This window comes from Lampetra fluviatilis, chromosome 51 (assembly GCF_964198595.1).
Source record: "Lampetra fluviatilis chromosome 51, kcLamFluv1.1, whole genome shotgun sequence".
Taxonomy (NCBI): Eukaryota; Metazoa; Chordata; class Hyperoartia; order Petromyzontiformes; family Petromyzontidae; genus Lampetra; species Lampetra fluviatilis.
Window position 1 is genome coordinate 9,489,778 of NC_136325.1, and position 15,182 is coordinate 9,504,959.

At 47.0% G+C, this 15,182-nt stretch overlaps 1 protein-coding gene and 1 non-coding gene across 2 annotated transcripts; both read left to right on the forward strand.

Annotated features, from left to right (window-relative positions):
- The first annotated feature begins 1,478 nt into the window (after positions 1-1,478).
- PIGF (phosphatidylinositol glycan anchor biosynthesis class F) lies at positions 1,479-8,907 on the forward strand. Its single transcript, XM_078878457.1, has 6 exons — positions 1,479-1,805; positions 3,667-3,950; positions 4,459-4,550; positions 5,401-5,517; positions 7,373-7,481; positions 8,244-8,907. Exons 2-6 carry the CDS (start codon positions 3,708-3,710, stop codon positions 8,361-8,363), a joined length of 681 nt encoding a protein of 226 aa, XP_078734583.1. The 5' UTR covers positions 1,479-1,805; positions 3,667-3,707; the 3' UTR covers positions 8,364-8,907.
- Positions 8,908-10,636: 1,729 nt separating this feature from the next.
- Positions 10,637-10,708, forward strand: TRNAM-CAU (transfer RNA methionine (anticodon CAU)). Its single transcript has one exon. It is a non-coding gene; the product is annotated as a tRNA-Met (tRNA).
- The last annotated feature ends 4,474 nt before the right edge of the window (positions 10,709-15,182 follow it).

Consider the following 15,182-nt stretch of genomic DNA (forward strand, 5'->3'; position numbering starts at 1 on the left):
AAAGTGTAAACAACACAGAACGTCACGACTACCAGGACTCGGCCTGTCCAGGGGTTGTGAGGAGGTGAGTCCTGTACAGTACTCCCTCCGCATTACACTTCCTGCTGTCACCTGCAAATGGAATATGCCCGACCTAACAGAATCGGAATCTTAATTTAGACTGGAAAAATCCGATGAGCTATGAAGCTCTTTTTTTACAGATCTCCAGTAGGGACGGGTCAGAACGTCACAACAACAAACAGCACAACAACGGATTGGAGGGGAAAGTACAATATAGCAAAGCTAAACAAGTCAAATTTCGATTTAAAGCTTTCGTGACTGCAGGGATTCATCTTCTTGGTTCTTTCGGTAAAGTCACGTAGAAGGGAAGTAATAAAATAATAAAAATAAACATAATAAAATAATTCTCACGACGTTTTGGCTACAACGCAAGCAGCCGTCCTCAGGTGAAAACCAGGTCTGTCTAGGCGACAGCGTCTGAATGAAAGAGCACACGTGCTTGGAGCATATTTATAAGCTGGGTTGGAAGGGGGGGAAAGGGCGCCTTGACAAAATAATTTGCATATCAAGAGGAATTTAGCATATTCATGGGAAATGGAGGTATGTGATTAGTACTACGTTATTCCGCTCAATGAGTTTGTAACTCATAATACAGCTGTTTTGTTTTATGGGTTAGATCGCGTAAAAATAAATGTGTCATTAAACCCGCCACCACCCGACACAGCCAAATGAGTAAGGGGTTTGTCACGTGAACAACGTGCCAATTCGTTACCCAGTAGAGAAACACCGGTTGTGTCGGAGAGCAAATCCACAACATTTACAATCTGAGTACGACGTTTCGGCCAGTAATTGCGAGCGGCATCATCAGGCGGCAGCCAGAACTGTGGAGGAATCCTCCTCGTGCTGTTCTTCCTTCAAGCGTGGCCGATGTGAGTTTGAAACTTCGCGCGGGTCGCAGCGCGCATGCGCAGATCGCCCATGCCCCCCTCCCCTGACACCCCCGGGGGGGTTCACTGAGGGCCCTAGCCCCTCCCAACCCCACCGCACATTTCACAATCGCGTTTGTCGGATAGATGGGGCCGCGCGGCTTCCGTCTCGGGGTTCACACAGCCGAGGTTACTCATTCATAGGGAGAGCGAGGAAGTGAGCGTGAGAGAGTGAGGGAGGGGAGAGTGAGAGAGGGGAGAGTGAGCGTGAGGAGAGCGTGAGCGTGAGGGGAGCGTGAGGGGAGCGTGAGAGAGTGAGTGGAGAGTGAGTGTGAGAGGGAGGGGAGAGTGAGTGTGAGAGGGAGGGGAGAGTGAGTGTGAGAGGGAGGGGAGAGTGAGTGCGAGAGAGGGAGGGAGGGGAGAGTGAGTGTGAGTGAGAGGGGAGAGTGAGCGAGGGAGGGGAGCGTGAGTGAGAGCTTGAGGGTGAGAGTGAGTGTGAGAGAGGGAGGGGAGAGTGTGAGAGGGAGGGGAGAGTGAGTGAGAGGGGAGAGTGAGCGAGGGAGGGGAGAGTGAGCGAGGGAGGGGAGCGTGAGTGAGAGCTTGAGGGTGAGAGTGAGTGTGAGAGAGGGAGGGGAGAGTGTGAGAGGGAGGGGAGAGTGAGTGTGAGAGTGAGTGTGAGAGAGAGTGAGGCAAGTGAGGGAGATAGTGAAGGAAGTGAGGGAAGGGAGAGCGTGAGAGGGTGGGGGCAGTGAGGCAGATAGCGAGGGGTTGCGTGACAAGAGAGTGAGAGGAGGGCATGAAGTGAAGTGGAGGAGGGGGTTGCCCCGTGTCGCCGTGGGGAGCAAGAGCAGGATGGCGGCGGCGTGAGAGGCCGCGGAGGTAATCCGATGCGGCGGACAGACGTTTCAATAGGGGCAACAACACAACATTAAGTTTGTGTGTTTATCCCTTTGTGATGGAGCTTTGTAGGATGAACGTTGAGATTTATAAGGGCACGGGTGACCAATACGGTCTGAATTGGTGGTCTGTGATAAGGCAGGGCACTGATAAGGGGGGGGTTGACAGGGCTTCAGCAGAGAGAATTTGCGTTGTTTTGCTGTTCCTTTCCTCGTGAAGGCCAAGCGGTTCCAAAGACGATGCCTATAATAACATCATCAGACATCTTTGCATGTTTCGCCACAAGTACCTACTTAATGCAGACTTTATTCCTTGCAAATAAAGGTATCAATTTGGTGTTTGAACATCTCATCATCTGTTTTATTGCCAGAAGGTGTTAAAGCCGATTATTATTTTTCATATTTTGATACTGGCAAATCAAGGTCCCATAGATATAGCTGCTCGCCCCGAGCTATTAATGCTCTGATACGTGAATTGTCTTTGTACTGGTCTGACACTGGTGAGGCCAGGTCATCAAGAAGGCTGTCTCTGATGTAGGCCAATTAGTTTCAAATACAATGCATTACATTATCAGAGTACGTTTTACCACAAAGTACGTGTGGTTAATTCTGACTTGATTCCTTACAAAAGAATATCTGCTGTTTGGACATCTCAACATCTGTTGGACTGTCAAAAAAAAGTCCCTTAGATATTTACTGAACCCTGCCTCGGCTGAAAGTGCGCAATCGTGCAAGCCTGCACATTGCCAAGTTACTTTGCATTATCTCTGGGTCTTTCGTGACTACCGAAATACCCAAAGAGGATGAATTGCTGCAGTCACGAAAGCTTTAGGTCAAGATTTACTTTTCATTGTCGAGTTGAGCTTTCCGAAAGCACTCCAACCCGCACTTGTCCACGCTTCTATGTCAAAATGTTGATGCATTGATGTCCTCCATCAGACATCTCTTGTGTTTTCCCAATTGCCCCGAGCCCAAATTTGTCGAGTTAAGTCTGAACGTGTCCTGCAGTTTCATTCCCACTGAGACGTGTTTCGCGCCGTACATAGCCACCTGCGAACCGGAGGTGCGCTGGAAGGACAAGCTAAAAAAAAGTTCTCAACAAATGAGTTTTCAATCTAGGAGTTGTAATCAACTATGGGTTATGGTTTTCCGCACCTCCGCTTAGCACGATTGGCTACGTACAGTGCGAACGAAGTTCAACATACATGTGGACCAAATAAGTGTTCTTTAGTGGCTAGCGCCCTGCGCTACGAATCCGGCGATCGGAGCTTGATTCCTGCTCAAAGACAAAATCTGTGACATATCTGAACCGGTCCTGGGCCTCCCCAAGGTGGGGGATCAATGCATACATTGTGTGTGTTTGCATGTTTTGCCACTACTGTGTGTGGTTAATGTAGACTTGATGCCTTTCAATAGGTGTCTATTTGGTGTTTGAACATCTTAACACCTGTATGATTGCCAGAAAGGGTAAAGCCTTTTATTTTTTTGTCATTTTTATAATGGCAAAAAGGTCCCACAGATATAACTGCTCAATCCAGCTATTAATGCTTTGAGATTTGCATTGCCTCTGTATCGTTCGCCTTTTGGCGTTCTCTAGTCTAACACTGGTGCGACAAGGCCATCAACAAGACTGTCTCTGGTATAGGCCATTCAGTTTTAAAGACAATGCATACGTCATTATCATAGCACATTTGCATTTTTTCCCACAATCATCTGTGGTCAACGCAGACTTGCCTTGAAATAGGTGTCTCTTTGGTGTTTGAACATCTTAACACCTGCATTCTTTCCAGAAAGGGTAAAGCTGATTATTTTTCCATCATGCATTGATCTTTGTTGTTGTGCAGTCTACAGGAACCAGCCCACATCCCCGTAAGCCCCGGTTCCCATGGGGCAGCCGTGGGAGCCGCAGCGCCGGCAGGCCGCGGGGGCCCAGGTGGCACTGCTCTTGGTGCTCGCTCTGGCGGTGGCGCTGGGGGGCGTCGGCGGCGCTGTGGTCCGCTCCCCCGTGCGCTGCCTCGTGGGCCTAGCGCTGGCGGTGGCGCTCACCCACGCGCTGCTGCTGCTGCTGCTCCTGTGCGTCGCCTCCCGCCGCCGCCACGTGTCCCGCAGGGCCACGCTGGCCGCCAAGGTGTGCCGCTGTCATTTCGACGCGGTTACGAGGGGCAGTGACACGGCCCATCATGGCTTCTCCCTCTAGCCTCTGACCAAATCGCCCTCAATGCACCTCATCTTATCAGATCTTAAAAGCTAAGCAAGTACAAGCCTGGTTAGTATTTAGATGGGTAATTATCAGGGCTTGCCATCTGTGTTCTGAGGAGATGGAAGTTTAGAGTATTTGGCTGCTATGAATTTCCACATAAGCCTCTTGTTTGAGCTATCCATTTGTGGCCAGGTCACTTCTGAAAAGGGGCTATAAAGCTCAAGTGGGCCTTACTTGGTAAAATAAAAAAAATTGTTTAGTAAGTGCCGAGTGTCACCACCCTTCAATGCATTGGGTTTTTTCCAGTTTCTCAGGTTTTTTTCCATACTCAAATAGAATTGGCCAAACATTCCAACGCAGGGTTAAGCTTTTCTGAGTATTTTGAATGGTGATTTTATTTTTCGTTGATTATCATGGGACGTCGTGTTTCTACTAGGTGCGAGTAGCGATGAAGAGCTGTGCGTACCTCGTGCTCTCTTGCCTGTTCTTCCATGCGGTCACCATTCTCTTTGGAGCACCAGTCATTCAGTAAGCACCTCGGCCACAAAGGACACTCACTGTTTGAATGGTAACGCTCACGTATAATTTAGCGCATTTGGCATGTATTCCATTCTCATCGCGCAAGGCTTTTGCAAAAGATTGCATGATGTATGATACAGTCTGGAGTAGTTTTGCAGTATGGAGCGATGTTGCCATGTGTAATTCCAATTGAGTAATTTTTTGGTGTAATTTTTCAATCTTTAGCAAATTTTGACAGTGACTCCAGCACACAACGGCCTCATTTCTCATGACGTCAGATAATTTCTACTTCCACCGTGAAGCAAACAGTCCGTACTGTTATGCTTAATACACCCGTGGTATTAATTAGGGCGGTCGATTAATTCGAACTGTGAACCTTTGGAACAAGCGACGAATGCACTGCCGTGAGGAGCCCTGTCACTAAATCTGGCAGGATTCTAGCTCCCGAGGATTGAAACGATAAACCTGTAACAAAGATTATTTCAGAGCATGGCATTCGAGGAGGCTGAGGGATACTCAAAATGGGTCGTTCAGGCACATGTGGCAGCACTGCACTGAGAAGTCCTAATGGGGGCTCCGACCAGTAACGAGTTTCTGTGTTGTTCTTCTGCCTACAAACAGTCTGGGCTCTCTTGAGCAAGTGCAAATCGCAAGGCTGTGTGCACCTCCGATTAGCACGGTTGGCTACGTATGGTGCGAAAGAAGTTCAACATATATAACATACATGTGCACCGGAATGGTGACATAGTTTAGCCGTGCAGGGCATGCCAGGGTTCATGTCGTGTGCCGCTGCTGCTGACGCCGCCGCGTTGTGCACGCATCCTCACTGTTGCCCTGCTTCTCTGCGATTCTGATTCAGCCTGGCCCTGGAGACGTCCGTGTTCTCGATTCTGCTGACCACCTTCACGGCCCTGCCATGCCTCTGCATCCTCGGTCCCAACCTCTCCGCCTGGTTGCGCGTTTTCACCAGTAGCGGGTGAGCGATGAGTGATGAGTTAGTCTGCACCGCATTATCAATGAATGGATCGTGAATGAGCCCACGTGTACATTGCGCTCTCCCCGTCGTTTAAGAGAAAAGTCTTCGGAACACAGATCCCCCAATTCAGAGCGCTGTCCCTGTGCGAGACGAGGTGACTCAAGTCTTGATTTAGCGGTGGGTCAGTCGGGGGCGATAATGGCAATGCGAGTCATTTGTGGGTAAGCTCAGAGGATTGGATGTATCCGGGCAATGTTCCTTAAATGAAAAAAAATCGACTCTTAACGATGTTATTAATGTGCTCCTCGAAGGTTGATAACGGATCGAGGAACACATCGAGATTCCAGATTTCCTGTGGAGGTCGTATGTTGTGGCTGCCGATCATGAGACTTAGCAGACCCGGCGTTTAGCAGTTGGAGGAGGTTTGTGCTGCATCCAAGCTGTGATAAGTGAAAGTGAGGACAAGACAACACGGAATCAATTTCATTCAATTTCCAATGAATGTAAATGTCAGCATCTTTAGCATAAAAGTGTAATTTGAGACATAAAAAATGAAAGGTGGTACCTAGCGGGGGCATGTAGGTACAGAAAAGAAGTGGACCCAGGAATGGGCCCCGGGGGATGCATAATTAAACTACCGGTTGTGGACTTTAAGCCACCCAGGCTAAGAAATTGCTTGCGATTCGATAAATACGATCTAGTCCAGCATAGTGCAGCACCATTAACCGCCACAGTGCGGGATAGGTTTTCGTCGGCCAATATCATTATCCGCGAAACAGGCTATTCACGGAGCATCTCTGAAACGTATCCCTCGCGAATAATGAGGGAATCCTTCTTAATTTTAGAACTTTCGTGACTGCAGGAATTATTATTTGTTTCTTTCGGTTAAGTCACGTCTAAAGATAAAATAATAAATTAAATTAAATAATAGAATACGACGTTTTGTGTTGCAATCGAAACGTCGTATTCTATTATTTAATTTTATTTATTATTTTATCTTTAGACGTGACTTAACCGAAAGAAACAAATAATAATGAGGGAATCCTGTTTTATAATTTGTGGTGCTACGAACTCAGTGACCTGATTTTGATTCCCGGCCGTGTTTAGCTTCATTGGCAAATGGTTTGAATACTAAGGGAGGCCTTCATTCAACAATGGATTAAGAGAGGACTGTGAATTATTATAAACCATTTCCCGTTCGGACACGTCTGCAAGTCGCAGGGTGGGTGTCCCGTTCATCGCTGAATCTCGGAACGCACAAGCGGTTCAACGTTAATTTATTTTAGAGGCATAGCGCTATTGTTTTTAAGGACTTTACTCACCGCAGAGAAATGGAGCAACACGACTGCCACACTCTATGATAGCTGTTGCAAAACTGTGCCACACGCTCTCCCGCATGGCCTTGTGGGAGCCTGGGTACCGATTAAGTTTGCAGTACATGCAAGTGCCACTGGGCTACATGGCAAATGCATGTACTGACAGAGAACGTTTCATCTTTCCCTGTCGGAAAAATACTTTTTTCCGCATGAGTATTAGCAAATATCCACATATAATGGAATGTGCGTTCACAAAAACCAGTTGCTTCATCCCGTTACCCTATGTGCTTATAGTTTACTTAAAGTGTCATTCTATGAAACAGGTTCTGATAACAGCACTGTCACTTACCTTGAGCTCTAAATCCAAGTACATTTTAAGTACAGTATTTATTTAAAATGTTCTTCCGTTTTTTTATGATGTACACGTACGTCGTCAGAACGGAATCGGAATAAAAACCGACGACGTACACCATCGTAACGGGAGAGGGTGAATGAGTATTGCTCGTGACGTGTAATGCTGGGTAACTGTTTGTTTGCAGGGCGGCGTCTCCCTGGGAGCAGGGCCTGTGTGTGGGCACCACGTGCACACTGATGGGCGCGTGGCTTGGGGCCCTGCCCATCCCCCTGGACTGGGACCGGCCCTGGCAGGTTTGCCCCAATTTCTCTCACGGGGGCCCCATCACAATTATTCACTGCAATATCCGCCGTCGAGTTATTGTTGTTCGGTTTTGCACGAGTGGAGTACTGCGACTGAAGAGCATTTCCCTCTGGGAGTAATGCAATCCAAAACCAAACAAAGTTGTACAGGGAAAGATAATGGCTTAAAATTTGAAGGGCATGGTAATGAAGTAAGTGATATTTTTAAAGATCATTATGCAGTGACAGCATTAGCGATAGGTGTTATAGGAGGATGACAGATTTGGTAAGGGATTTGATTATTGTTGGAATTAGCCGAGCTAATGGGCTTAACAGACAGACTTAGCAGCAGTGACCATTGTTGCTTCTCCTGTGCGGATGAGTTCTAATTATAATGAAACCGTCTTTAAGTATCTATCTCTATATCACTGTTGCCTATCAGTCACATTTGCATGAATTTAGTTTGGTGAACTAAGGCAAGAGAACCACAATGCAGTTCTTCATAACCTGCTGAGGGTTTCTGCATAATACACAAAGGCTGTGTCCATTTCACATCTTTGTACGTGTTTTTTACATTTTTCTGGCCGGCACAACTTTTTTCATGGTCATTCGTTTCATCATTTACAAATTCGATCAATATGAGTTAGCAGGAGCGCGCTCCCCCTTAAGCACGGCCGTGCTCGCTGGCCCTGTGGTGCAGTTGGCTGGGAGGGTACCGGTTGTGGGCCCCGTTGAGAGGAACTCTCTGTATGTCCGCGTCGGTTTGCTGTGCAGGCCTGGCCCATCACGTGTTCCATGGGGGCTGTATGCGGCTACGCACTGGGCCTCCTGCTGTCGCTGCTGAGACTCGTCAGGAACGGACCCGCAGTGGGGCACAAGAAGAAGCCATTGTGATGCCTACGTGTGCAGCGCCCAGCCTGGAAAGCAGCGTTTCTTAATTCCATTTCCGTTGTGTGTTTATCGGGCGGCCGTGTGCCCTGGGTCTCGAGTGCTGTGCGCCTGGCCAGTGTCAAAGGGAATGATCGGTTCTGTCGGGAATTGCCAACACAACTTTCTGCGAAACACATTCGTCAACACCACGGTCTTAAAAGGAAAAATACACGAGGCGACATTTTGTGCAATGGCACTTTTTCATAGCAGATAAATGCTATAAATTGATGGGCTATGTAAAGACCGGAAATTACACCAATTTTATTTTTTTCCCTTTTAAGGCCACGTTTTCTTTATAATTATGTTGAGTTTTGTGTTTTAGGTAAAAAAAATAACACTTCGTACCCAGGAACAAAAATTGTGTTACATAGTGTAATTAATGAGATTGTGCGAAAAACACCATTTGACATGTTATTGCTAATTTTGCAATATTAAAAAAATCTCTACAAGTCCATGTCCGGTGTTAATTTCTCTCTCACCTTATGAAGAAAAAAAGATTGACATTGACTCTGCCTCTTTGTATCTACACTGTTGCCTATCCTTGCTAGATAAATATATTTATTGCAGTCGATATCTCTGTTACGGTTTTTTTTGATCAGTCAACAAAACCGTGGTTAAAAACAATTGTTGGCCCTTTAGTTTTCGTAGACCCCTAGACACAGTGCTTAATGTGGCCTATTGGGTAACACGGCCCTGGTGAGTGGGTGAGTGAGTAGGCCCCGGACACACTACTGAGTGTGACCTATTGTATAACACGGCCCTGGTGAGTGGGTGAGTGAGGAGGCCCTGGGCACACTGCAGAGTGTGGCCTATTGGGTAACATGGCCCTGGTGAGTGGGTGAGTGAGTAGGGCCCTGGACACTGCTTGCTGTGGCCTATTGGGTAACACGGCCCAGGTGAATGGGTGAGTGAGGAGGCCCTGGGCACACTGCCGACTGGCCTATTGTATAACACGGCCCTGTTGAGTGAGTAGGTCCTGGACACTGCTTGCTGTGGCCTATTGGGTAACACGGCCTTGGTGAGTGGGTGAGTGAGTAGGCCCTGGACACTGCTTGCTGTGGCCTATTGGGTAACACGGCCCCTGATCTCAGGGATGATGGCACTGCGGTTTTCCCTTGTAAAAGGATGGACAGCGACCGCTCGCTGACAACCAACCCCACACTCGGCCACGAACAACACCAACACGCCGTGAGCCATATAGCAGCGACGCTGTGCCGTGACGTAAGGTTATCCGACTCGAGCTCCTTGTGGTATCGCTTCAACGACGTCGTCCGCTCGCTGTTCTCCCCGCTAGCCCCGAGCAGTTCGCGTGATCGGCGCGCCCTGCGCTGGCCGGGTGGACATAGCCACCAACGTGAGCACGAGGCGGTGTGGAGTTGACCAGACGGGGACTGGGGTGACGATGTAATTTAGTTGACGACCTCTGTGTCGAGCCACTGCTGCGTGGCTGAAGGCATCCTGAGACGAATCCGCTTGTGCGTCCAATTGGGTTACCGGTAATGTCATAAAACGATGTTAATGCCTTGAATAAATACCCATCGGGGCCGTCCATAAATGACGTCACGCACCTAGGAGGAGGGGGGGGGGGTCAGATATTTGTGACGATGTGTGACGAGGGGGGGGGAGGATGAGAAATGTGACGTCACATCAAAATGCGCAACTTTAAATAAATATAGACAACACGTTTTACTTAATTAAATAGACTTTTTAATAAATGTTTTCTCCTACAACATCAGAATGCAGCGCCACATTAAATACGCACTACAATGACAATAGTTTAAAGTGATTTGAAGCATGTTTTATTTTGGGGGGCGGGGCAGAGCTTTGTGACGTCATATTTGAGGGGTGGTCAAAAAACGTCCAAAATCGCGTGACGTCATTTATGGACGGCCCCATAGGCTTGCACAGACACACTTACATAGAGACCCATACACTTTCACAGAGCAGCTATGAATTGCGAATACTCATGCTTAGAAACACAAACGCTTAAATGTAGACCCATAGGCTTACAGACTCTTGAGATTACATAGATACCGATATACTTACATAGAGATCCATAGACATACAGTATATACAGACCCATATGCTTACACACAGACCCATATGCTTACACACAGACCCATATGCTTAACTATAGACCCATATGCTTACACAGAGACCCCATAAACTGCATTAGCAGCTCCTGGCCACACGAAGTGGCTTTCAAGTAGCCGCGTTGCGCCGTGTGGATTTCGTCAAGCAGAGTGGCGCAGCGGAAGCGTGCTGGGCCCATAACCCAGAGGTCGATGGATCGAAACCATCCTCTGCTAGCCATTATTTTTCCCTTTTTTGTGTATATTTTTTTACACTTGTCAATATTTGCTGAAGAGTATTTGGACTAAAACATATTTTGTTTTTGTGAAATAAAAAAAACAGGTTTGGTAGACGTGCGGTGTGTGTGCACGTGCTGTAGTTGTGGCTTTGCTCTCCAACACGCAACCGGTGCGTTGTGCTCGCAACGAATTGGCCCCTTCTGTTTACGTGATACACCTTAATCATTGGCTGTGGAGGGTTTAACGACACATTTTTATATTTACGCGATCTAACCCCCCCAAAAAAAAAACCCCTGTGTTATGGATGATATTGGTCGCGAAAGCCTCCGACGTGTTAAACTGCGCACATGTATCATCAGCACGGCCGCATTGTCGCCCCCAGAGGGCAGTGGTGGTCCCGTCACTCACACGGCCGCATTGTCGCCCCCAGAGGGCAGTCGTGGTCCCGTCACTCACACGGCCGCATTGTCGCCCCCAGAGGGCAGTCGTGGTCCCGTCACTCACACGGCCGCATTGTCGCCCCCAGAGGGCAATGGTGGTCCCGTCACTCACACGGCCGCATTGTCGCCCCCAGAGGGCAGTCGTGGTCCCGTCACTCACACGGTCGGCGGGGGCCGCGTGGCGAACAGCGAGGCACGGACGATCGGATGCACCGCATGGAAATCGTGCTCGTTGAGAGCCGATTACTGAACGTTCATATACGGCGTGTGCCGTGGAGAAAGGCCATTGCCCGAAACGTCGACTACTATGTTTTAGTTTAACACGCAGGCTTTCGCGACCAATATCCATAATAGAGTTTTTTTGTTGTGGCGAAGCTCTCCAACACACAAACGGCATGCTGTACTAGTGACGAATTGGCCACGTTCTGTTTACGTGGCAACCCTTACTCGTTGGCTGTGTCGGGTGGTGGTGGGTTCAACGACACATTTATATATTTACGCGATCTAATTCACAAGAAAACTTCTATTATGGATAATATGTTTTATTTTAAGACCACTCACGCGAAGTGTTATTCGTGAACGTGTTGAGTTGATATAATGTGACCTTTTTTATGCCAAGAATAGTTTTTACACTTTTTGACAACACAACAGGTGTTAAGATGTTCAAACACCAAGTCGATACCTTTTTTTGTAAGGAATCAAGTCTGCATCAACCACGCGTACTTGTGGAGAAAATGCAAACGAACATGCTCTGATAATTATAAAGGCATTGTCTTTGGAACTGATGAACTGCGGTGTTGAGTTTGGTTTTGTTAATTGTGCTTGTGCTGCCGTAATCTCGTTTCGAGCCGAGCTATCCGATTATTTCCATTCAATCGATGATTTTACTGATTATCGCTTCGATAATTGTTAAACCGACTAACCAGATAACACAAAAAAGAGGCATTTGGGGAAGATAAGAAAGTCCGTGTTATTGATGGGTGACCGAGAAAAAAACCCATCAGCTCACTCCACATTGGGTGGCTGAAGCCTGGATTCAAACTCAGGTTCGTAGTAGTCTCTGCCTTCAGATGGCTGCTGCTGATGATGAGATGCAGAGGAACGACGACAATTTCACATTCAGGTTGGTCACGCCAGACAACCGCGTCAGGAATAGCGAGGTGTTTCATCGCTGTGATGTCTCCTTCATATTTGTGGGTCGGGCATTGCGTCGTTACACGTTGTACGGTCTGTTCTGGATGACCACAGTCGTATCTGTGGGTCGGGCATTGCGTCGTTATATGATGAGGGCATCCAAGACGTGGGTCTCTTGGAGCGTCAAGACATCAATGAGTACGGCCAAGCAACTAAACATTTACCGAGCTAGATGTTTAGTTTTCGAGACTGCAAGTATCCATACTCTTTGGTTCTTTCGGTAAAGTCACGTAGGTGAAAAATAAAAAATATATAAAATAAAATGTATAAAATGTATTTATTTTTATTTTATTTTTTCACCTACGTGACTTTACCGAAAGAACCAAAGAGTATATTGACCGAGCTGTTGCTTGAGGGTGGCTGAATCGTTTACTGTCTGCAGCTAAGTCAGCGTGCTTCCCGCTGGGCCACTTTGTACAACACAGATGGTGCGTCTCATTTTCATTTCTGCAGGTGCCCAATTCTTTGTTTCTCCACCGCGGTGTGACACTGCTGTTGAGTGGAGTTTAAAGAGTTCTTGACATTATTAGCGGGGAAGGCAAGTCAGTAGGTGGTCATTATGTGCTGGTGTCTGGCCAATCACAACATTTCTTTGCACCTCCGATTAGCACGGTTGGCTACATATGGTGCGAATAAGTTCAACATACTACGTGTTAAGATCACCCCCGGCTTCTTAATAAACATTGTCAGAAAAATTTGAATCTATACCGTTTGGATTTTTTTGAAGTCAAGCACACCATTCACTATGATGATGAGCTTGGGAGGAAATTTTCTTGACTCGTTGCCTTTTTTAAATTTGGCCATGTAAGTGGTTATGGAGAGGAAGTCCATTCTGGGATCTCCTGTATCACAAACTCCTGTTCACGTCATTGGCCAGACATTGTAATGTCGAGGGACCATTATAAAATAATATTGAGATCAGTAAAGCTTTGTTTGGTGAATAATCTGAATAATTATTGAGCCATTGCAGCTACTTTGAAATGACATCTCTTACAGTCAAGGTGACATCGGGAGCAACTGGTTACAGCGGTCAGCACGCTTAGAAGTGAGACAAAGGTTGCACGTAGAGGAAGACCTGATGATGCAGGCAACGATGAGAAGGGTCCTGGCGCTTTTTGGACAACAACAGGAAAATGTAAAGTGTGTTGTGGTTTCGATTTAAAGCTTTCGTGACTGCAGGGATTCATATTCTTGGTTCTTTCGGTACTGTACCAAATCTTACTGTAATGTTTTGCTTTTGCAAAACACGGGCTAATTTGCAAAAGCAAAACATTACAGTAAGATTTGTTACAGTACACAAATTCAAAAACTAGTAACTTGCACTAAAGACGAATTATCTAAATTATCAACAGAAGGTGTATATCGGAGTAATTGTTTATGTGGCAGATGCTATATTGGACAGACGGGGCGTAACATTAGTGTAGGACTAAAAGAACACCAAATAAATATTAAACTATCTCAAACACAACTGTCGGCAGTGGCAGAACATGCTTGCCAACAGGGACACTCAATTGATTTTGACAACGTTGAAGTGTTGTGTAAAACTAGTTACTACTGGCAAAGACTAATTAGAGAATCCATTGAAATTGAGAGAAACAGAAATAACTTTAACTACTCAGACAGTTACAGGCTTAGTGCGGCCTGGAAGCAGATTATTAAATAATACATATTACAATTCCTTATAGGGGAAACAAATACTAATTAACTGATTACTAACGTAGCATATAATTACAATAACACACATTACAACTGATTACTAATCTACAACTCACATCGTAACAATTGCCTGATTACTAATCTAGTATATAATTACAATAACCCCCCCTCCGCCTCAAATCGTTGCACCTGATCAGTTAAATGATGACGTCACCCTGCTGCTGCTCTATTTAAGACCGGGAGCAAGAGCAGAGCCTCACCATTCTGGCGAATTGCCCGATGATGCTGGATGCAATTACCAGCGAAACGTCACAGTACTACTCAAAAACTGTAAATGTTGTGGTTTCACGCTTCAACACACCGGTGGGCTAAGGCAGTGAACTATTTGTCTTTTGTCAACGTCACACTTTTTTGCTGATTGGCCGTGTCGGGTGGTGGAGGGTTACGACACATTTATAAATAACGCGATCTAACCCAAAAACGTTGATTATGATTATGAATTGTCATTATTATTATTATCACGTCCGGCCTCCTGGTACTGATTGATTCCTCATTCGGTGGAGGCAGGGCCCAGCAGCATCGCGTCTGTAGACCACCCTGGTTATCACTGCGGTGTGTTTAGTACTGTACCGTACATTAACCGGGCGTTACGGATCACGTGGCGTCCATTCAAAAAGAGTCGGCCATTTTGTAATAATCGGAATCTTCATTGATCCTGGAGAAATCCGATGAGCTGTGAAGCTTTTTCCGCAGATGCCCAGTAGGGGCTCGTTCAACATCTGCGCCATCCCTCGCGATGATAGCCGGAGGCTATAAGAAAGGCGCGAGAGATCGGTGTTAGTCATTAGTACGGTGGCACATGTTAGCGACGGTTGATGATGGGTGTCACGGGGACAGAATTGGGATGCGGTCGATGGCCGGGTTCGTGCAGGCCCTGCCGGAGCAACGCACCGGAGCGGCGTCACGCAGCCCCACGCAGTCGCTTGGTTGAAGTCTGTTGGGACGCCGTGGTGGCGGGATGTTAACTCCCTCGCCTGGTATACAGGAGGTTGTGGGTTCGATGCCGACCCCTGACGCCTGCTGCTGTATATTTGGAGTTTGCGTGTTCTTCCCGTGGTCGCGTGGATTTTTCTCTGGTTCCTCCGGTTTTTCCCTCCACATTCAGAATCAACATCATGCGT

What these genes read in the sequence shown, in the direction of transcription:
- PIGF (XM_078878457.1), top strand. Translation starts at nt 3,708, where the DNA reads ATGGGGCAGCCGTGGGAGCCGCAGCGCCGGCAGGCCGCGGGGGCCCAG. An exon ending in GGGCCACGCTGGCCGCCAAG is followed by an intron (nt 3,951 to 4,458) that starts GTGTGCCGCTGT and finishes TGTTTCTACTAG; the next exon opens with GTGCGAGTAGCGATGAAGAG. An exon ending in TTTGGAGCACCAGTCATTCA is followed by an intron (nt 4,551 to 5,400) that starts GTAAGCACCTCG and finishes ATTCTGATTCAG; the next exon opens with CCTGGCCCTGGAGACGTCCG.